The sequence below is a fragment of the Salvelinus alpinus genome, chromosome 32, assembly GCF_045679555.1.
Source record: "Salvelinus alpinus chromosome 32, SLU_Salpinus.1, whole genome shotgun sequence".
In the NCBI taxonomy this organism is placed as follows: domain Eukaryota; kingdom Metazoa; phylum Chordata; class Actinopteri; order Salmoniformes; family Salmonidae; genus Salvelinus; species Salvelinus alpinus.
Genome location: NC_092117.1, coordinates 14225995 through 14250132, shown reverse-complemented (window position 1 = coordinate 14250132; position 24138 = coordinate 14225995). Strand labels below are relative to the sequence as shown.

The 24138-nt window shown below is 43.7% G+C and overlaps 1 protein-coding gene across 22 annotated transcripts in view; it reads right to left on the bottom strand.

Annotated features, from left to right (window-relative positions):
* birc6 (baculoviral IAP repeat containing 6) overlaps positions 1 to 19573 on the bottom strand; it is a 163053-nt gene extending 143480 nt beyond the window's left edge. For 17 of the 22 annotated variants that reach the window (XM_071379581.1, XM_071379588.1, XM_071379594.1 and 14 more), the window contains exons 1-10: positions 18892 to 19573; positions 15027 to 15208; positions 10148 to 10285; positions 5237 to 5430; positions 4962 to 5082; positions 4586 to 4668; positions 3603 to 3825; positions 3112 to 3278; positions 2928 to 2986; positions 1328 to 2821 (exon numbers count right to left, since the gene is read on the bottom strand). In XM_071379581.1, coding sequence (XP_071235682.1) covers positions 1328 to 2821; positions 2928 to 2986; positions 3112 to 3278; positions 3603 to 3825; positions 4586 to 4668; positions 4962 to 5082; positions 5237 to 5430; positions 10148 to 10285; positions 15027 to 15208; positions 18892 to 19102 — 2872 coding nt within the window. In that variant the 5' untranslated portion in view covers positions 19103 to 19573. The remainder of the gene's footprint in view (positions 1 to 1327; positions 2822 to 2927; positions 2987 to 3111; positions 3279 to 3602; positions 3826 to 4585; positions 4669 to 4961; positions 5083 to 5236; positions 5431 to 10147; positions 10286 to 15026; positions 15209 to 18891) is intronic. The other 5 variants (XM_071379585.1, XM_071379603.1, XM_071379599.1 and 2 more) reach the window with 1 other exon arrangement.
* Positions 19574 to 24138: the final 4565 nt, after the last annotated feature.

The following is a 24138-nucleotide window of genomic DNA, read 5'->3' as shown; positions in this document are numbered from 1 at the left end:
TACTTCTAAAGTTGTGGCAAAATGGCTTAAGGACAACAAAGTCAAGGTATTGGAGTGGCCATCACAAAGCCCTGACCTCAATCCTGTAGAAAATTTGTGGGCAAAACTGAAAAAGCATATGCGAGCAAGGAGGCCTACAAACCTGACTCAGTTACACCAGCTCTGTCAGGAGGAATGGGCCAAAATTCACTCAATTTACTGTGGAAAGCTTGTGGGAGGCTACCCAGAACATTCAACAATTTAAATGCAATGCTACCAAATACTAATTGAGTGTATGTAAACTTCTGACCCACTGGGAATGTGATGAAAGAAATTAAATCTGAAATAAAATCTCTCTACTCTTATTCTAACTGACCTAAGACAGGGACTTTTTAATAGGATTAAACGCCAGGAATTGTGAAAAACTGAGTTTAAATGTATTTGGCTAAGGTGTATGTAAACTTCCGACTTCAACTGCATCTCTCTATTATGCTTGGGAATACTTTGAAACAGATTTTCAAAATTAAAATCATTTGGAGCTGACTTGCTGGGGAAATTCATGCTAGCTCCACACTTACGCTGCACAGTAGTTAAGATACTTGAATAATGCAACACGCCATGTAGAAATTTTGAAACTTCTAATTACTGTTCGCAAAACATTACAGTAGCTTCCAGCTTTGTAGGCTAACTTCCTTGCCACCTTTCAGCTGAAGCTAACATCAATTCACTACCCTAGTACTTGCAAACCATAACGCAAAGTTAGTTACAAGCTAGCCTTGGCTACCGCATCTCTCTCTACCTCCCTCCGTCTGCAGACTTCAATCTCACACACACACACAACGGCTCCGCTGCAGCAATAGCGCACCAGCCTCTCTCCCTCGCGCAGCAGTGCTCAGGTTAAAAACGCAAGTAACAACAAAAATAACATTTATTTAGAAAAAACAGATATTCTACAAAAATTCATGATACTATTCCAATAGTGAAATTATTTAAAACCCCCACTTGTTTCTTTTTCTACTTTCGATGAATGCCAGCCTGCAGCACAGATTGTAAAACAGCTGGTGGACCAGGCCACACAAGTGTTCAAAAACAAACCTGACTCCCTAGAACACATTACCCCCTCCAGGCCTTGCTCACATGTCAGACACACGCACACACACACACACACACACACACACACACACATAGCGTTGCAGGTCATATTTTTTCATTGTTGTATCATATATAGTAATCACTTATCCAGGCGTTGGCAGATTATTACAATGATGGTGCAGATGATGTTGTACTATTAAAACCTGGGGAATCTAAGTAATGCCATTTCTGCCCTAGACTCTGAGTCAGTCCTCACCTTTAGTGCAAGCGCACAGGCGGTCAGTCCCGGAGCAGTAGGTGACAGAGACGAAAGGGTCAATCTCATTCACCGTCCCATCCGTCTTGGGCGGCTCCACTTTGGCCAGGACCTCCAAAGTGGAAAGGTCTAGGATCATGATGTACCCTGCCTGAGTGGTGACCACCAGGTGGCCCAGTCCGGCCACGTCTGCCTGCTTCACCTTGGTGCTGCTGGTACCAGTCCCTGGCCCACACCCAGACCCATGGCCGCAGCCAGTGCCATTTTTAAGCCCACGCTGAGGTTTCTCCTCGGGGGCCTCCTCGCTGTCGTCTTCCCTCCCGTCCAGCACGTCTGGCGGGAGCAGGATGAGGGAGGTGACGGCGTCCCGGGGGTCTCTGATGTGCTGCACCTTGACAGGCTCCTCCTCCAGAGTGACAATGCGGGTGGAGTAGTTGAGCTTGTAGAGGGCCAGGTAGCCTCCACCCCCACAGCCTCCCAGGGCCCTGGACGGCTGTTGCTGCTGCTGGTCAGGCGGGGGCAGGATGAGTGGGGTCTGAGGGGGCGAGGCGGAGGCGAGGGCTTCGTGTCCGTTGGCCAGTGTGGGCAGGGGCTGGAGCTCTCCCTTGCGGCGGCTGCAGAGGGCTGAGTGGAGGCGGTTGAGGTTGTTGAGGACCTCCACCTGGTTGATGGCACTGAGAGACTCCACAGAGCAGGGCTGTAGCCCCACCAGCAGGTGCACACCGTCTGAGCAGGGCGTGATGGAGTCTACGTAGAGGTTCTCCTCCTCCAGCTGCTTGGGCAGCCGCAGACACTGCACCAGGGCTCCCGGCCGCGGCGCAAGCGAGCTCCACTTGTCCCCGTCCAGGGTGGCTAAGTTGGCGGCAGCGTCTGCAAACTGCTGGATGTAGGTGATGGGCGGGTCCTGGAGCAGCAGCTGCTCGTGGGTGTCAAACTCCATCTCGATAATCTGCGGCACGGAGAAGCCCTCCTCGTGCAGCCCCTTGCTCATCAGATTGTTCATCTGGGCAAACACCTTGCCCGACGACTTCTCCTCCGACTCCTTGAAGCTGTAGAGCAAGAGCACGGGCATAGTCCTGCGCACAGTGGGCGCGGCCGAGTTGGGCGAGCCCAGCTCCAAGGGAGGGAGGTTACAGGTCTCTATCTCCATGGGGCCCTGGTCAGGCACAACATGGGGAGGCTCGGGGCCCTGAGTCCTGAGGGGGCCGTCCATGGAGCGGCGGGAGGAGGGGAGTGGGGCAGCAAGGTAACTGAGCAGGCCTCCAGCCAGCAGGCAGGGGAAAGGAATGTTGTGGTGCTCTGGGGGCTTCTCCTTGGCCTTGTCGGCCTTGGCCTGGGCCAGGGAAGGGTTGGCACCCAGCCCCTCCAGGTCCTTGACTGTGTCCTCCAACACGCTGGCCACAACCTCCCACTGGAGCTTCTCTGGCTGCTGCAGGACGCTGAGCGCTGTTACGCCCAGGCTCACCTCCATGCTCTCCCTCTGGGACGGGTGGCCTGGGAACAGGAAAGACACAAATAAATGCGATAGGCCATCTTATGGATACCTAGAAAGTAGTCTACGGACCGAAAGAGTAAGAAGATTTGAAGAGTGGCTTCATACCCGTCACTGACTCTGATCTGGAATGCTCTTCACTGTCAGAGTCCTCCAACTGGTCATCACTGGCAGAGAGACAAAGAAAAAGAGGTGCTAACAGATTTCCTTTATTTACACATACACTTAACACACAACTCCATTTAAACTTTCATTGACTAGGTGTGCATCCAGTAAGTTTGTCCAGTAGTACCTGTCCCCCTCTAGTTTTGGTATGTCTGAGCAGCTTGAGGAGTCCTCTAGCCAGGCTAAGGTGGGCCTCCTGGACTCCTGGGTCCCCAGGGCCTGCTCGCTCCCAGACAGAATCAGCTGTCGCAGGATCGCCGGGTCGTAGGGGTTGATTTCAAATTTCAAGTGCACCTGAGGGGAAAGAAATCATGAATCATCAAATCAAACATTAGAAATAACAACAGCCACATAGAGATACATGTATTATTTATTCATGACTTCATAAGTTTTATGTATGTCAATAAAGTCTGACATCCAGGACTCACGCTCATGCCACCCAGACAACCACCCACACACACACCAAAACCATAGCATGGAGGCAGATATCAGCAAAACTCTACTTCTTTACCCAATGACATTACTTTGAAATATTGACTTCACCAGTGCTCCTAGGGCCAGATCAAACCTTCACTTTGTCATCACTATCACGTTTCCCACCACGCCGCGCAGCCTTACCTTCATGAGCTTGGACACGTCCCAGATGCAGATTTTGCCACGCTTTGTGGCGGCTGCCAGGAAGTGGGGGCAGCTGCCGAAGCCGTAGCAGGCGATCTTATCTGAGCCGTCGGGGGTGGGGAACTGGGCGGGGCTGGTGGCGAGCGTGACGGACAGGGGCACGTTCTGGGTGTGCTCACCCTTCACAAACGGACAGTTGGGGGAATGTCGCTCGTGCTCGGACCTGACGAGAAGGCGGAGGTCATGGTCATTATGTTGTTTAGAGGTAAATTAATGTGCGATCTGAATGTTCTGTGGTGTGTGTGAGAGTGAGAGAGAGAGAGAGAGAGAGAGAGAGAGAGAGAGTGCTGAGCGATTAGTAGTTTTTGTGATCGGTTCCATTTCAGTTAAATTATTTAAAAGTAGTCACGGTTTGAGATTTGTTTTAAATGCATTAAAAGCCAATATAAAATAATGACATTACAATGATGTTAGAGTTTTTTAAAAGTGTGCATCCAGAGATCTGTAAATAATGACGAGATGCTCATGCCTCTGCCCTAAGATTGGGAGTCGTTGTCCTCAAGGCAGGCAACAAGGTTAGGTCCAAAATAAACCAATAGAAATGCATCGGGATTATTTTGGACAGATTTTGTTGAGAGTGTAACCTCTCGCTTCGCCTCTTTCTCTCTGACTCATGTCTAAGACTGAAATAAATGGTGCAATGGATTATGGTGACTGTAGTTAATTACCACCTTTCTGCGCTGAACTAGGCTGAATATTTGTTTAATGAAAACTACAGCGCCAGCATCTCACATAGCGCAAGAGTTGATTTCTCTTGTGAATTATTGGATCTCTCTCTAGAGAAACGACTCTTTAGGACAACAAAAACAACCCCGAAATGAATGAATTCAAGTAATTGAACCGACGCCGCTCACTAAATTCTATTATAATCCCAAACATTTACGAAATGTTGGTTAATCGCTCACCACTAATGAGTGACTCACCATGGTTCATCAGTGGGCTCCCAACACACTAGGCAGACACTGCATGTGAAACACATTGCCCTGTCATCACCGGTAGAGGCAGGCTGCAGAGAGAGAAAAGGAATTTCACAACAGGAAGGAACTCCAAGCCAAGCATCATGAGGCTCAGCTATACACAATAAAAAAAACAGCTAATCTTTTACACTTTATGTACAGAAATATTATGCCTCTTTATACTGCATCAGCAATAATGTGCCATGCCGCAACTTGGGTCTCAAACGACATGCAAACTAGTGTGTGCATGCATTATAAACATGTAATTGGAGGATCAAATGTACATTTTTCTTCACTATGTAAGCATTAGAGGGAGAGATGATGGGAGAGGAGGTGTCCTTACACTGCCTACCTGGTGGTAAAATCCTGCTTGGGCCATGGGGTCAGGCTGTGCCCACCTGTACCCGGCATGGGGCCACGACATGAACGTTTCTCTCCTATTTGCCTCACTGTACATCAATGATCTGAAAGACAGACAGCAAGGGTCAACTTGTCAATACAGAAATACAGGCAAAAGGAACGAAATACATCTGATTGGTATTGGCGAGATGAGGTTATTTGAGTCATTTTAACGCCTCTGGTGCATTGAGGTTTGTCATGGTTTAAGGTCCTGCTCACCTATCTACAGAGCGCCCTGGGCCCACCCCCAGCTCAGGCCGTGCACTTGGTAAGAGGTAGGAGAGCCTGTCCATGATGGACGAGGCCACAGACAAGGCAGCGACGTTCTGGTTGATCTTCTTCAGCTCAGTCACGATGGCACTGGCGACCAACTTTAGCACATGGTGTGGAAGATGAAACGTCACTGTTGCCCACTGGAGAGAGAGGGACAGACAGTGTTAGGGGAAAAAGGAGAGAGCAGTGTCCAGCGAGCCTAGTTGAATTTTTGTAATACCGCATCCCATCCCTGCTGGTACAAATAAAAATTAAACCACCATGGTTTGCCCCATTTCCTATATATTATACAATGTACGTAATTCTGTGAGGCCAGTTGGAAAGTGAAAAGGGAAATTCATTATTGGGACAGAAGTTGATTGTTACAGGATTGTGAGTTAAAAAGGAAGAGAGGTTGGACGTTGGGTAAACTTCCAATATCAGGCCTTGGTGTATTTATTTTAATACAAGGGAGAAAAATACAACAACAAAAAACATTCACAATATAGGTACGTCACGGTATACCAAGATATATCACTGGGCGCTAAATGAAATAGTGCAACAGCAAAGTGATCTTGATGTAACAGAGTGCTGGTTGGTGCTGAAGGCCGTGGAGCGGATTCTTCTACCATGGTTCTCAGCAATGGAAGTGATGAACCAGTGCTAAAAATATGTGCATGAGTAAACAACAGAGTCGTGTCTGGGGTTTAATAGTGGGAACCAAGTTAGAGATTTCAGAGAGTTCCCTACCAAACCCACTCCCGTTTCCCGGGATAAATAAACCGGTAAATTATAATTTATTATTCATATGAACAGCATGACGTGAAACGGAACAGTAATATGCAATGTCTAAATCTGGCTTCCCACGGTAGGGTAGGCCTACCTACTTTTATTAATTCAGCTGCGTAAATCTTCACTAAAACTAATGCCACCGAGGAAGACAGCTACATCTACATGGGCAAAATTAAATGGAGCCTACACCAGACGGTTCGACAACAAGTTTCATCCGGACCTACATCCATGCAAGTGTTCCAATGCAAGTGTAGAGGGGGCTTCAGCAAGAGAACAGGGGGGTTTGGCGGCAAAACGTTCTAGAACGATGCAGTCTTACCTCAAGGCGATGTAAGCACTGGATGAAATTCTAGCAGAAATTGCTGCGAGCGACAGCTTCTCCTACCATGCTATTGCAAACAGTATTGCGGTACACACATCTACCATATCGGCCAGACTGTTCCAAACGTGTGCTGCAGTCCAATTTGAACTTGAGCCCTTTCCCACTCTCTCTTCACGTTGCCTACCCCTGTAGCATGTCATCACTGACCTCTGACTTGCTAAAGTTAAGTGCAATCTTCCTCACTTCCTCCACTGTGCTGCGTAGATCCCCTCTCAGCTCGTAGCCTACTGGGTGTCTTCTTCAACGTCAACACAAAGTTTATGTTAACATTTAAATGTATTTTATGCCGTAGCTATATTTGGATAGGATGTATGCTAGCCTAAGTGTATTTGACCAACATTCTACTTTGTCAGGTGTTGATTTATTTAACTATCATAAAACAAAACCTTGTAAGATTATCGATGACTATTGCTTTAGAATTACCATTAAAGTTAGATTTTATGTATAATACACCTTAGAATGGCATATGATCCTGCACGATAGTTGTATATGCTTTAGAACGACACCTCCTGTTTTGGCGGGAAATACCGGGTTACCCAGGAGAAAAGTTATTTATTCTTGAAATGGAACATTTGCCCTAGTGTGGAGTAACTCACTGGTTATAGAACAAGATTATCTTACAAAGACACACACATCCCTGTTAAATAAGACTGAACTAGCAGGTCACCCAGTCCTATGTGAGTGAGAGCTTAGTCTCTCTACATAGAGGTGTGTTTAAAAATCTTTGGAGCATAGCCAAAGGGCGGGTGTTGTGCTGCATGGCAGGAACACAACAATATACGAGGGTAAGGCAGAGGACAATGGTGAGACGGAAGTGGATTTATAAACCAAGATATTCATAAAATATTGTATAGGAACAAATATCCTTTTCTTGTGGGCGTTTTATGGCCGGCAGGACACATATATATTAGACATCGAGTGTGTCACACGTGGGGAGTCTTAAAGGCTCATGTTGAACTTGGACCAGCCTCACCATCCGCCAGTGACTAGCAGATTGTACTCCAATTGGAGTCAGTGTAATGGATGATGGTTTGCTGCAGAAGCACACTGGCAGGGAGGCCCACAGAGCCAGTGGTAAGGCAGCGTCCTCAGCCCTTGGCAGCCCAGCACATACCAGGAGAGATACATCAAATTCTGGAGGAGGAAGTAAAGGGGTGAGTAAATAGGGAATTCCCAGTGCCTTGGCTTTCACATTACACACCGATAGCTTTCTGGCCAAACTCTACACATCGAGGGAGGTGATGTTAAGATTGACATTCTGATTTGTTTTTGCCCAGGTTCAATTACACAGAGTGGAGAGTGGGCATTGGGACAGAAGCGGTGCTGGTCCCCCTGCTCTGGCTATTAATATGCCGATGAGGTCTGCAGTTTCTGCTCTTTGTCGCAGACTGCAGTCAGGTCTCAGGATCTCACCAGCACTGAAAGAGAGCGCATGTACGCATAATCAAAGAGACAAATGCAATGTCACACAACCACAGTCTTTCCTCTTTGTTAAACCTGCACTGAACATAAAGGGATCTGGTTTGGGAGTGTGTGGGGGAATTATAAGCCGATTGAAGAATCACTGTTTTTGCTAGAACCAAAACCGCACGCAGCCATCCACAGAGCAACACGATATCATACGATTAGGGCTGGCACAATTACCGTATAACTTGTCACTGACAGTTATGGATAAACACCGTCATGAAAATTAAATAAAAGGTCATGAACGTTTACATTTTTTGTGGAACAAACAGAAGGACGGCCGGGCACCCGTGCAGTTGAGTCGCATAAAAATAGAATGAATAAAAAAGGCTAGGAACCTTTAACACCGGCAATTTGACTGGTAAACTCATGGGTACACTCGCAATGGCTGCCTGGTATTGTGATTCAATCATTTTCAGGGTAATGCATCATTTTTATTCAAATGATAACTGATGTGGCTCATGCAACGGGATTTATTTTTTGTAATGTCAGTTGAATCAACAAATCACAAAACATATTGATAGGTACTCTCAGCGCACTAAAGTGCGACCAAGTTGGTCACATATGCAAGAAAATATTTGGCTGTGCGACTAGTTTTATTTTGGGAGCACTGTGCGACTATGAACTACATATCCCAGATAGTTGTTTCTGAGTGCCCTAGAGAAACAAGCAAGTGCAGCTTTGTTAGGGTCATGGTTGCACAACCGTTACAGCGTACACGGCTTGCTTTTGAAGATCTGACCCATATTACCGGAGCAACATTTTGATCCAATATCGGATTGCCGCTTTTACATCCCTAAACCATCTCATTGGCCATTCTAAAACTACTCGTGCATCATTAACCATTTGTTTACACTTTGTTCAGTCATGTTACCTCCTTGGCTAACTAGCTAACAACCTGGTAACTTTACCAGTATATTCAAACATTTGGGGGCACAAACAGAAAGGAAAAGGGATATCTGCTTCAGGAGATCAATGATCATAGCAATGAACGCATGTTGTCATCACAATCCTGATTATTATGATTTATGTATTTTTAAATTCAGTGTAATTCCCCAAAATAGTGATTTTACTCAATGTACAAACCTAATATTCCACAAATGACTCATTTCATTGACAGGTAATTGTATCAACATTTTAGCTTTTATAATAAACTAATGCATTTACAGTGTAACAAACGTGTTTCTCGGGCACAACAAAAAGTAGCTAGAATTCATATAGACCCAATATAGGCTGTATCTCAATCAATTACATTTCATGTGGTGCTCCTAGCTTATTTTGTATGTTTCTTTTTTTAATTTACCAACGAAACATATCACTTTAGAGCCCTAGGTAAACTTCCTGATTTTACTTCCTGCTTTGCTCCAAAAGCTACACTTGCAATGGCCGCCAGTCCACCCATTATACCATCATTGACTTGAACGGGGACGCCCATTCTATTCATTACATTTCTATGGCAGCATATGCAGTCAGGAGCAGATGAGGACAAAAAAAGGTAACCAAATTGCTGTGACCACTCATCCAAAATGTCATGACCGTCACGGCCCTAGACACCATATAGGCCTAGACTAAATACCTCAAATTAGCATTCCCATTTCAATCCCTCAGTACCTTTAAATTAAAATAGCATCCTCTTTAGTCTCCTTTGACTTTGCTACACACTGCTGAAGAACTGGCATTCCCTGGCGTTAGAGCTGTTATATCTGAGCAACACCTCAGCCACAGGAGATGACAGCTCTGGCCCAGCAGCAGACACTGCTCTATCAGTTCCCTAGCCTAGCACTGATTAGAATGTGTCAACGAGCTACGCACACTATACATTAAACTTAATGCATTTTCGTGTAAGTCACTGACTGCTGCGAGCAGAATAACAGTAACTGACTGTCAGCCCTACTAATAAGAGCTGGCAAGTTTTGAATAATCAAAAGCAAATTTGCCTACTGTTTGCACTGCTGCACAGTCAATGAACAAACTTGTTCAACCTCTGGCATACTCTCTAACAGGTGATTGACGACTTGCGGTGTCACAGTACAAACAGAGATGTGTTATGTTAAACAACTGAAGCGAACCGCTACACCTGCTTGGTGCATTTGTCTAACACTATTATCTGTGACAATTCTGACCATCTGCAGTGGAAAGACATAACAGCAGAAAACACCATAACAGCACAACATGAATATGGGTTAGTAGGCAAGTTGTGACACGGTTCGCCTCCTCCCAGAGCGCTGAGTGTGACTCACCTTGGCCACTTTGTGATTGGCTGCAGTCTCGTGTGAGGTATTCTTCAGTCCTTCTTTGAGTTGAGCGATGAAGATGTCGTAGCCCTCTGTGTTGGACACATCTACCTTCTCCAGGCAGGCAGAGAGCATCTGCTGAGCCTGCAGGGAACACACACAGAGATCCACACTCACGCCATAGTACAAGGGGTAGAGACACAATGGGTTCACTGATGGAACCAAGACCTTTTTACACAAGGTCGTATGCCAATTGTTGTTGAAGTTGTTGACTCATTAGTCTATGAGTCACCATTCAGATCTCAAATTACATAAACCATTCACAAATGTTACATTAAAAAACATTGTTCTCATTGTCCTGTAAAACTCACTAGGCTTGCTAGTAATACGATTGATTTTCCTGAATAACTTCTAATGCAGCATTATCCACTGCTAGATGACATGGAGATGGGGTCAATACTCATTAGATAGAGCCTTGGAGAGATGGGCAGATCAGTGAGGACAAAGCAGGCAGGCAGGTGGGAGTTAACAGTAACAGAGAGATGGGCAGATCAGAGAGGACAAAGCAGGCAGGCAGGTGGGAGTTAACAGTAACAGACTGCTGCAGGAGAGGAGGAACAGCCAGGGCAGATCAATAATACTGGCAGCACAAAGTACACACAGCCATACCCACAGAGGTTAACGTTTCAACCAGTCTGACCATGCCATGTAGCCACTGTCAAATTCATAGACTGAGCTACGAATGCAAGTATTGGGAAGGAGAAGAAGAAAAAAAAATACCCCACTCAGCAGGTGGGTCAACAAATGCAAATTAGCTATGCAACAGGGCGGGAAAGGGGTGTCTAAGAATAAAACGATTTTACTAAATATTATAACATAAGGCAACTCTTGCCCCTCCAGTAAAACATCGGGGCACATGCACTGGCATGCAGCCAATATCAATATTGGGACACCTTCACAGCATTTCAATGAGGAACAAAACATGGTCTTGGCTGTGAGGTGCAACTAATCCTGGGAAACAGGCTGTGTGCTCAGATCTACTAAGCGCCTGTGGTGTGATGATTAAAACATCATCAGTCTCTCAGAGGAATGACGAGGGGATGTCGGAGTACATAGGCCTGATGTCTGTGCGCAGCCTGTAATGATTTAGACATGGGGCACAATTAAAACAGACAACGGTCATAAAGTAAAGTAAGCCTTGCTTTGAAACCAACGGGTTTGCAAAAGTCAAGGGTTACAACGATCTGGCTAAACACGCTGTGAATTTTGATGGGCTGGTACGACAAGAAACTGTTTAAATAAATAATTAATTAAAGAATGTCAGTCAGTGTTTATCAGGCAAAGGGAAACAGTTTCCAGTGCCTGGTCAAATTCATGGGTGTGAAAGTTTAAACTAAATTGAATCTTTAAAAATGTACCTCGCATCTCAAGTAAACCATTGACGATGGCTCCGTATCAACTGCAATCATTTCTTTAATCTGCACTGATGAGCGCCTCATATCCGTGGCAAATAATTTAAAAGATGCATATCGGTTATTACTAATGTTATAGCATTGTTACGTTAGATAGGACTACTTGTTAATTTTCCCCCCCTTAAATGAAAGTGGCTAATGCCATTGAGCCCCACAGCTACTGAAACGTGTCTCAATAACACTTCACCGTTTACTCCCGTTTCAACAGGGTGCTATTACCTGTATAATGGCAGTTTAGACATACAGTTAACGGCATTAGAGTGTCAATTATTCCCTTTTTAACCAGTAGATAACACGCGTCAAATGTGGCTTTCTTTTGACCTGTGTTTTGATTTGTAAGATTAAACTTTGTGGGCAGGCTTTTGTTAAACATGAAAAAAAGTAGGCCCCTAGAATAATGAATAGGCTATTTGCCTTCATCAAAATAATGTTTCTGCCTAGGGGGGTTGTAACCTATTGTAAATAGCAAAGTAAAACAGCTGGCAAAAAAGCCCCAAATAAACGAGACATGTCTATTATTCCAACACTAAAGCTCGTGGTTGGAACACATATATATCCCTACTTTAAAATCACCAGTCCATTTATGGGCTGGCGTGGTTACATGCGGTCTGCAGTTGTGAGGCCGGTTAGACGTACTGCCAAATTCTCTAACACAACATTGGAAGCGGCTTATGGTAGAGAATTGAACATTCAATTCTCTGGCAACAGCTCTGGTGGACATTGCTGCAGTCAGCATGCCAATTGCATACTTCCTCAACTTGAGACATCTGTGATATTCTGTTGTGTGACAACTGCACATTTTAGAGTGGCCTTTAATTGTACCCAACACAAGGTGCACCTGTGTGATGAGCGTGCTGTTTAATTTCTTATGGCTGCAGGGGCAGTATTGAGTAGCTTGGATGAAAGGTGCACAGAGGTGCCCATAGTAAACTGCCTGCTCCTCAGTCCCAGTTACTAATATATGCATATTATTATTCGTATTGGATAGAAAACACTCTGGAGTTCCTAAAACTGTTTGAATGATGTCTGTGAGTATAACAGAACTCAAATGGCAGGCAAAACCCCGAGAAAGAATCCAAACAGGAAGTGGGAATTCTGAGGTTGGTCGATTTTCAACACAGCCCCTACAGAACACACAGTGGGATATGGATGAGTTTGCACTTCCTACGGCTTCCACTAGATGTCAACAGTCTGTAGAACCTTGTCTGATGTCTCTACTGTGTAGTGGGGCCGAAGGAGACAGGAAATAGTCAGGTCTACCATGACCTGGCCATGCGCGTTCACATGAGAGGGAGCTCTGTTCCATCGCACATCTGAAGTCGATGTAATTCTCCGGTTGGAACGTTACTGAAGATTTATGTTAAACATTCTAAAGATTGATTCAATACATCGTTTGACATGTTTCTACTGACTGTTACAGAACTTTTTGACATTTCGTCAGCTTTTAGTGAACGCGCTTAATGACTTTGGATTTGTTTACCAAACACGCTAACAAAAATAGCTATTTGGACATAAATGATGGACATTACCGAACAAAACAAACATTTCTTGTGGGAGTCCTGGGAGTGCATTCCGACGAAGATCAGCAAAGGGAAGATTTATAATGCTTTTTATGAGTTTTGTTGACTGCACAATTTGGCGGGTAAGTGTATGGCTTCCTTTTGTGGCTGAACGCTGTTCTCAGATTATTGAATATTGTGCTTTTGCCGTAAAGCTTTTTGAAATCTGACACAGCGGTTGCATTAAGAACAGGTGTATCTTTAATTCTATGTAAAACATGTATCTTTCATCAAAGTTTATGATGAGTATTTATGTTATTTGACGTGGCTCTCTGCAATTTCTCCGGATATTTTGGAGGCATTTCTGAACATGGCGCCAATGTAAACTGAGGTTTTTGGATATAAATATGAGCTTTATCGAACAAAACATATATGTATTGTGTAACATGAAGTCCTATGAGTGTCATCTGATGAAGATCAAAGGTTAGTGATTCATTTTATCTCTATTTCTACTTTTTGTGACTCCTGTCTTTGGCTGGAAAAATGACTGTTTTTCTGTGATTTTGCGGTGACCTAACATAATCGTTTGTGGTGCTTTCGCTGTAAAGCCTATTTGAAATCGGACACTCTGGTGACATTAACAAAAAGATTACCTTTAAAATGGTATAAGATACATGTATGTTTGAGGAATTAGATTTCTGTTGTTTGAATTTGGCGCCCTGCACTTTCACTGGCTGTTGTCATATCATCCCGTTAACAGGATTGCAGCCATAAGAAGTTAATCAGCTTCTTGATATGCCACACCTGTCAGGTGGCTGGATTATCTTGGCAAAGGAGAACTGCTCACTAACAGGGATGTAAACAAATTTGTGCAGACAATTTGAGAGAAATAAGCTTTTTGAGAGTATGGGAAATTTCTAGAATATTTTATTTCAGCTCATGAAACATGGGAGAGTTGAGAGTCGCAAATGCACATAATTCACAACGTTAATGAAAGTTTGTCTTCGGGACAAAATTTCACCTGCCGTTCACATCCTTAATAGTAGCCTACGTTAATAAATTCTACAATTACAATGCATTGGCAACTCAGCAACAGAAACACCAAGGCTTTCAATTAAATTATAAATTGCAGTCTCTCTGTGCATGCCTTTTCATGAAATGGTTGGAATACCACAATGGGTCCAATTGCACCTGTCTGTAGGCTATATTGACTAACCAGAGGGGTTAACAATTTGTTCAAAGATTTCAATTTAGAAATTTTATGTAACCAGGTCCTACAGATACGACAGGCCAGAGATAGACAATGAAAAAAAGATGCACACCGTCATTAATTATTTTGGGGACATAATGATCGATTCCTAACTTTAGAGTCACACTCGTAACTCAAATTTTTCTCCAAATCTCCTAACGAGATGCATGATTTACATGAAAGTCTGAGGTACTTGCACAGGACAAGAATTGTCACACTCATTAAAACAAATGAAGGGGAGTGGTGGATTCTCCACAGTTAGCATGTGCGCTCTCACAGTGGACCAGTTTTTCTACATTACTAAGCAGGCCTGTCGTCAGGTTTGTGTGATTTTAGAGCAAGGTAGACAATGCTTGCAGTAGTGGGACAAATTCAAACGATCGATACCTGTGTCCTAATTCGCACTCACAACAGTAAAAAATAGATACATTAAAAACATAAAGGTAAGATCACAATAAGCCAAAGTAGCACTAACTGTTTTTGAGCATCAATAATTGTTGTTCATTGTGTGTTGTACTGTAATACCATTGTATGTAAACATATTAATGTCAGGGATTCTATGTCAATGGGTTTCAAAGACAACTTTAGCGAGTGCTATGTGCACACTTCCATGTTTAAGTGTGTTTTGTGTCATGTGTCGGTGGCTGACTGGCTAGCTCTCTTACCTCTGTGACAGGCAGCTCTAGCTGTACCATGTCCTCTGGTTTGGCCACGGGGGCCTGCAAGGCTGTGTCCAGCAGCAGGATGCCGTTCAAGTCCTTTCTGCAGCCCACTGCATAGTCGTCCACGAAGAGGACCTTGTCTACCGCAGGGAAGTACTGACACCTAACACGGCCTCCAGGTTTAGCTAGGAACACAAACATCAGGGTGTTAGAGTTGTTTAGCCACTAAGACATAGCATTGGCTGGACTTTTGCTGTCCGATCATGTAAATCAGATACTAAAATAGCCTAAATCTTTGAATTTAGTCTTTGAAATATTGATGAGGTAAACTGCAAGTTGCTAGTTACAGTCACAATAATCTCATGGGCATCCTGACTGAAAACAAATGGATATGCATCATTGTTTGGCATAATGCAGCATCAAGAAACAATCAAGGCTTACGAGGTGTTGTTGCACTTCGGGAATAAAAAAATTGCATATGCATGTAAAGCCTAAACAATTTACAAAACTTTTGTTTATATTTCAATTACACAGTCTCCTCAAAAATGAATGTATTGCCCTATTGGATAATTTTACTATTAAAATGGTAACGTTAGTTACAATGAAAACATTTCCCTCAGACACCCCTATAGCCTTTAACTGTGTTATTACCACTTCATTCCATGCTGAAATGTAAAACGATAGTGTTAGGCAGGATAATTCAACCTGGTTCAACTACATCACAATGAATCTGTCGATTATGGCAAATGACCACACTTGTCTTGCGCAGAATCGCAGTAGTGGAAAACAAGACTGTCCTCAGGGACAATTTTAGCTAACCCTAAAACTTTTCCTAACCTTAACCTAATTCTAACCTGCCACGTTAATTATCCTAACCTGCTGTGTAAACTCTCCTAACCTGCTACAAATTAACTTCTGCTACACTAATGTAGTATTCACCCAAGCCATATGACCCAAAGTCAAGACATCCATTTTCAGCCAGGGCTGTACGCTGACTTTGATTTTTTTTACAAGGAGCATGTGCGTGTAAGTTGAAAAATGTAGGAGCGCACAAAGAAATTTAGGAGCACAATGAAAAATATTTGAGCTAACAAGCAATTTTCTTTGTAGCGATGGTGCAAGTCTGACGGTTATGAATCTGTGCTCAGTGTATTCTCCATGGCACTCAGGGGCTGTGGTACAGTGAAGTAATCATTGCAACAATTATCATCTGGGCGATTTTTTTTCTACGCGCTTTGTTGTTCCCAGGTAGCACAGAAAAATGTTAGGCACATATGTGAGCAAAATGGTCGCACTTTTGAGCCGTCTAGTTTGCTAGAGATGCTATATCTTTGGTCGTCATCCAATTCTGTCCTCTGCCAAGGAGCAGTCCACAGGACAAACATTATCAAATTGGAAAACTGCATGTTGCCTACAACTCAAATTCACTTGTAGCATATCTCTGAACTGCTCTGTGTTGTCAGTCACATTATTTACTGTCAACAACCCAGTGTGTTAACAGATGCTGCATAGTTGGCCTCTAAAGAGAACCGGCTGTCAAAGACTTGTACCAGGAAAAGGGCCTCCCTTGTCCCGAGTCTACTTGTTAGTTGAGCCAAATAGCAGTACAAGGAATAATAATATAATGCCTCATTTCTAGAGAAGACAAATTTGTCACATGTACACTGCTGTGTCATTTTCTTTGATAATGCTACTGCTGTCTGTCATCTCTGGGACCAATAGCCTGTAGTCTATTCATCAGATGAAATAAAAACAGACCGCTCTTTAGTTCTGATATCAATGGACAAGTCTGAATATTTGTCCATGCCAGTGGTGCATAACATGCCAAAATATAGGCTACAGGCTAAATGCACTGTAGTAACTAGACTGGATGACGATATGACTTTTAGGGCCACCTAGATGAAAAGTGGGCTGTTAAAGTAAATTTAATCTAACTTTCATAATGGAATTCATCATCACATACCACTTACCCTCAGTGCAAATTAGGGCTGACCCCATTTAGTCGACTGGTCGATAAGACTAAAAACATACCAGTCCACCAACAGCCAAATAGTCGCAAATATTTTATTCTTTGTACTGCTATTTGGCTCAACTAACAAGTAGACTCAGGTACATGTCATTGACAGCCGGTTAAATAAAGGTTAAATGTAAAAATATATATATATTTAACTAGGCAAGTCAGTTAAGAACAAATTCTTATTTACAATGACCGCCTAGGAACAGTGCTGCAGTACTGCTTTGTTCAGGGGCAGAACGACAGATTTTTTACTTGTCAGCTCAGGGATTCAATCCAGCAACATTTCAGTTACTGGCCCAACGCTCTAACCGCTAGGCTACCTGCCGTCCCACATGCTAGCATGTGTCCTTTTTTAACCTCCAGTAAAAGAGTCATAGAATAAAATGTAACTTTGTCCATCCAGGATGAAAACTTTCTTTGGCAACACCATATACATTAATTCACATCACACACATTGTAAACAGTCAGTACAGCACACTGCATACCCAAACACATAAGAGGACATAAACACATCCACTCAGAACTGGGCGATGTCCCAACTGCAATGTTAAAATAGATTCATAAATAAATAGCTAAGTGCATATGCTATTGAGTGAAGTGATTTTACAGCACATTACACATTGAAGTGAACACAAAGTCATGAAACGGAGAAGAGCTTCAGTCCAGCAAATTGATTCAGTTTGTAGTTAACGATACTACTGTAGTATGTTCACTACAGTAGGCACTATAGACGAAAGGCATCAAAATACACCCAGGTGTTTTTGCTCATCGTGGAACAAACACCAATAATTCCCATTGTTTGACATCGTCAAATATAAACTGTCAAAATGAAATCCGCGTGGGTTTAGGTTCTATATCGTCTACCATTTCCTTAAATTGTACAGCTACTGTGAGCTACAACACTATTAGTTAGCTAGATTGCCAACAGGCATTGCATACTTTCTCGTTATGCATAGTACTAGTACGAAGAGCAACAACACGTCATACCCAACTAGAGCTAGCTAGATAAACGTTCTGCAACAAACTAGTTATTGCTAACACGCTTGTTAAGAACATTTACTGCGACATCACATGCTCACGGCTGGGTGATCATCTATGAACTTGACAGCTTACCTACTTGACTAACGTTATTAGCTACTAGTTACTCGTGTCATCACAATTAGTTCGCTAGCTACCACTGATTATCTAGTTTGCTAGCTAGCTAACTACATGTTACCCAAACATGGCGTAATGTTGTGATTGATATACAGTACGGAAGTTAACGTTACTTGGCTAACGCAATAACGTTAATTAGTTAAGTCGCACTACAATATGCGGATTATTAATAACGATTGATTGAATGTTGACATGAAACGTTAGATACTGTTAGCGGGTTCGCTAGTTTAGCCAGCTAACTGATGAGACGTTTTCATAATACATCGTTAACACGGGCGTAAATTCAGTTAGCCAGTTAGATAGTTAACTACCTAACTAATTAACAAACTACCTGGACAGAAAGAGTCAAGACATGTAGCTAGCTACTGTAGTTACCCACAGCTAGGAGCTAGTTTGCCACTGCCAGTATCTTTGATGTAACTCTAGTCTAATGTAGGAAGGAAGAAAGTAAGGTAGCTAGCTAGCTACTTGGTTATGCAAGTTATTGTTAGGAATCGGATGTAACAAATTGTTCCGTGAATCCGTACTTTAGCTAAACGTCAGAATTCACGTTCTAATGTTATTTAATTTGCTAACTACGGCTAGCTAACCAACCCCAGGCTAACTGATGTGATTGTCAAAATAATTAACGTTTAACATTAGTTAACTACCTAACGTTAGTTAAAACAGTTACCTAGCCCCTGGGCCCTGACTTACCATGCAAGGCCGAGGCTTGGAGAATGGCCCCTGATGTGCCGTCGATGACTTTGATACTCCCCCGGCTAGTAACCGCCAGGATAGCGTTAAGGGCCGGGTGGTAGGAAAGGCTTCGCAGGCCCTCCTCGTCGCAACGACGGCAACCGTCTCTCAGTACAATCCAGTCTGAGGAGGTGGACGAGCAGGAGCCCGGCGAGGCCGCGGCCGCCATCTTTCTTAAATTTTCCCTTCCCTTCTATGTGTTTTTAGGGAGCTCCGTTGATACGAGTAAGAATAATACGTGTAAAAGCTGAATTCCAAACTACCGCTCCTCTACTACTGCTGACTCTTCTGCGGCTTCTGCTCCTCCGCCCGTTACCACAGCAGGAGCAATTCACCATCAGTACTGAGAAAGCTACGAGCCGAGCGTCGCTCTCTGTCAGATGGACGTCAGGTAAACGGAACAAGCGTAGTGCTTGACCATCACGCGATACCAGAAAGGGCACTGCGATGTTGATGTTCTTGAGTTGACTCCAGAATCCAGACAGATAATATCTTTGGATGACATCTGTTTGTGAATGTTACTATTACTTCCCCACTGTAAATTGTGTTTGTTGTGACTCCCACAGACAGAAAGACAGTATTTTTGCGCTCAGACTAGAATAGAGGCGGCCTTCTTCGTCTTCCGTGGGGTTTATCGGCATCCAACATTATGGTGCATTACCGCCACCTACTGTACTGTGGGCCTTCTTCTTCTTCTATACAATGGCGGTTCGCAAACAAACGTGAACGGTGCATGCCGCCACCTACTATGGTGGAGTGTGTGGTCAATCACGGTTTACAACATTAGTTCCATATTTCTAAATCCTCCTACCTAACGCCGTACTTCTGAGAAAATAAAAAAGAGCCCTACTAACTTCTAATAGATGCTTCCCCCATCCGAGGGCTCCGAGTCCAATCTCGTCTGCCACACATCTATCAAAACAGCTCTGATCTTACATTTGGCCTCACCTCTACACAGTGGAACATTAATATCAATTATATCTCATTTTAAAGCTAATTTGACTTGCCTTACACGTTATGTTGCCTGCAATTTGTTATATACACTATCCTTACGAACCACATTGCATATCATTACAGCATTATGTTCCGGTATGTTAGTTAGCTAGCTACCTAACTTTAGTTGGCTAATAATACATCAAACTTGTCAGTATATTAACTATATGCTATCTAACTACCCAATGTTTATTGACTTGATTATTCCTGTCATTCTTAGCTTAGCTAAGTGGTATAGTGATTGTGCGTTCTCAATGGACATTCGGGTGCTTTCGTAGATTCTCTCTGGCTATCTATTCCGATTTCAGAGTAAAGCCAGAGTGTCTATGTATGCGGTTGACTCAACACTATACACGTCAGCTACTACAGCGACTGAAATGACTGCAACACTCGACAGAGAGCTCCAGTTAGTTTCAGAGTGGATGGCAAGGAATAAGTTAGCCCTGAATATTTCTAAAACGTTGTATTTGGAACAAAACACTCACTAAACCCTAAACCTCAACAAAATCTTGTAATAAATCTTGTGGAAATTGAGCAAGTTGAGATGACTAAACTGCTTGAAGTAACCCTAAATTGTAAACTGTCATGGTCAAAACATATTGATGCAGTAGTAGCTAAGATGGGGAGAAATCTGTCTATAATAAAGCGATGCTCTGCCTTCTTAACAGCACTATCAACAAGGCAGGTCCTACAGGCCCTAGTTTTGTCGCACCTTGACTGCTGTTCAGTCGTGTGGTCAGGTGCCACAAAAAAGGACTTAGGAAAATTGCAATTGGCTCAGAACAGGGCAGCACGGCTGGCCCTTGGATGTACACAGAGAGCTAACATTAATAATATGCATGTCAATCTCTCCTGGCTCAAAGTGGAGGAGAGATTGACTTCATCACTACTTGTATTTGTGAGAGGTATTGACATGTTGAATGCACCGAGCTGTCTGTCTAAACTACTGGCACACAGCTCAGACACCCATGCATACCCCACAAGACATGCCACAAGAGGTCTCTTCACAGTCCCCAAGTCCAGAACAGGCTATGGGAGGCACACAGTACTACATAGAGTCATGACTACATGGAACTCTATTCCACATCAAGTAACTGACACAAGCAGTAAAATTAGATTTTTTTAAAACACATTAAAAACACCATATGGAACAGTGGGGACTGTGAAGCAACACAAACACTGGCACAGACACATGCATACACACACACAATAACATATGCACTATACATACACATGGATTTAGTACTTTAGATGTGTGGTAGTGGTGGAGTAGGGGCCTGAGGACACACAGTGTGTTGTGAAATCTGTGAATGTATTATAATGTTTTTAAAATTGTATAAACTTTCTTAATTTTGCTGGACCCCAGGAAGAGTAGCTGCTGCTTTGGCAAATGCCATTCCATTAGCTCCGTTCCAGCCATTATAATGAACCGTCCTCCCCTCTGCAGCCTCCACTGATATCTGCACATCAAATTCAGGAATGTAAACGCCTGCTCCTGTTCACCCACTATCTGGGTCCTTGGACCCATCTGTGAAAAGCATAAAAACTTCTACCAATGTAATTGTCAACCCATTTTCTTTTATCACTGACTTCTGACCAATCTTTTCTTTTATCTACCTAGGTTAGATCAACAATAGGATCTGTGAGTAACCACAGAGGAATACCGTCTATCACCACACAAGGGCCAACCTCCAACTCCCTCAAACTACTCTCATTAGCAAGCTTTCCAACTGTCCAACCAAAACCACTGCCTTGTCTACTTGTATATTTCCAACAGTCATCTAGAACAGTAGCAGTGAAATGATCAACCTCACAACTGGAGTCTTTAAACTAATTTCCTGATACCCCCTTCTCCCTCATACTGGAGCCTCTCTCTTTCCCTCTCATACTGTATCAGTCAATGCTCCACTTTTTCTATTTCCTGGCAATAATCACACTTTCCTGTTGGATGCTTTCCTATCACATTTAAAGTCTTATTCAACGAGCAGTGTCCCACCCTTAGCCTCCTCTCTTCGGTCTCTTCCTGCCGTCCTCCCCGACTTTCCTCTGTTCCTTGAATAAATGCCTGCTGTAAGTGTCTCTATTGCACTGCTCCTGCCATCTCTGCACCACCACTGTCCATACCAGGCTTTTTGCATCTGCCTTGCTCATTGAAACTACAACATTACCATCCCCACTACCAAGTGCTTGTTTAGCCAGTACATCAGCTGCCTCGTTCCCCTCCACATGGGCTAGGACCCAAGTAAATATTGTCTGTATACCCATTTGTCTTACCCTGCCATTGGTATGTAGTACCTCATACAGCAGGTCTTGTCTGCTACGTGAACTAAAGGTGCACATGAGTCAGAGCAAATGTCACGCCCTGGCCTTAGTATTCTTTGTTTTCTTTATTATTTTAGTTAGGTCAGGGTGTGACATGGGTATTTATGTGGGTTTTTGTAGTGTCCAGGGTGATTGTAAGGTTTAGGGGGTTTATTTAGAGTAGTTGGGTTTATGTTTAGTATAGTTGTCTAGCTGTGTCTATGTTGGGTGTAGTTGTCTAGGAAAGTCTATGGTTGCCTGAATGGGTTCCCAATTAGAGACAGCTGGTTTCTGTTGTCTCTGATTGGGAGCCATATTTAGGGTAGCCATAGGCTTTAGTTTGTTGTGGTGAATTGTCTATGTCTGAACGTTTGTAGCATGTGTGTGTGCACTACGTTTATTAGCTTCACGGTCGTTTATTTGTTTTGTAAGTGTTTTGTTTCGTTTTGCCTTCTTCTATAATAAAAGGAAGATGGCTTATTTTCCACATGCTGCGTTTTGGTCCGTCTCTCCTCCACACGATCGTGACAGAAAATAACTACTCTGTCTGGCTTGACTTCCTCCACTCACTGCAAGGCCAACAGTACAGCCATCAGCTCCACCATATATACAGCCAGCTGATCTGTAATAAAATCCTGATATACAGTATCAGACGTCTATTAAACAAATCAGATGGATCAACCCCCTCCCTATCTTTCTATAGTCTCTCCAACACTTCTTGATCAACTACCGGATGCGGGAGTAGGTGGACTACCGGATGCGGGAGATGGATTCACAGGAATAGCTACCATGGGGCTAAACTCCTTTACATATAGTCCCATCTCCCTCGCCTGGGTATTACCCACCCACCCAAAGCTTGTGATCGGTCCTCGCTCATGTTCCCAGCATGCCTGTAGAATCCCTTTCGCAGGATGAGAAACCCAATTTCCCTGTAGGTTGACCCAATAATTCATTGGCAACTGCTGTCTCCTAATCTGCAATGGCATATCCCCCATCTCCACCTGTAGTGTAGACACTGGGGAGCTCCGAAACACCCCTGTATGACATCTAGCCTTTCTAGTGAGGTCAGGTCTGCTGAACCATACGCTATACTGCCATAGTCTATTACAGATCGGATCAATGCAACATACATGGTCCTCAATGAGGAACGCCCAGCCCCCCACTCCTTCCCCGTCAGACAGCGCATCACATTTAGCACCTTCTTACACTTCCCCACCACTTTCTCAATGTGTTCTTCCCAGGTCAGCTTAGTGTCAAAGGACACCCCAAGCAACCTGAAGGCCACAACCTCTCCAAGTTTCTCCCATATAACCTCAAGTGTACCTCATCTCCCACCTTCCTCTTGGTCAAGAACACTGTCTGAGGTTTCTCGACAGAGAACCTGAATCCCCACATTAATGCCCACTGTTATACCTCATCAATTGCTTCCTGTACCTTCCTGACTATATATGGAACATTTCTTTGCCTCTTCCAATAGCCCCCATCATCTGCAAATAACCTCCCAATATCCGGCCGTACCTGAGAGCAAACATCATTGATCATGATTGAGAACAACAGAGCACTTATCACGCTCCCATACGGTGTACCGTTATCCACCAGGTAGCTGCCTGATAAAGACTTCCCCACGCTAACCTGGAGAGACCTTCCAAACAGGAAGTCCTTTATTCAGTTGTCTGTCTTCCTCCTACCCCCATAATATCAAGCTTGATTAGCAACCCCTCCTTCCACATCATATCATACGCCTTTATCCACAACAAAAAAAGACAGCCACAGCAAGGCCCAGTTCACCTGGAGGGGTTTACCATGGCAGAGATGAAGAGGGCAATAGGTCAGGCTGGGTTAACTTCACCTGGGGGCGTCTCAAGTGGCGCAGTGGTCTAAGGCTCTGCTAGCTATGCCACTAGAGATCCT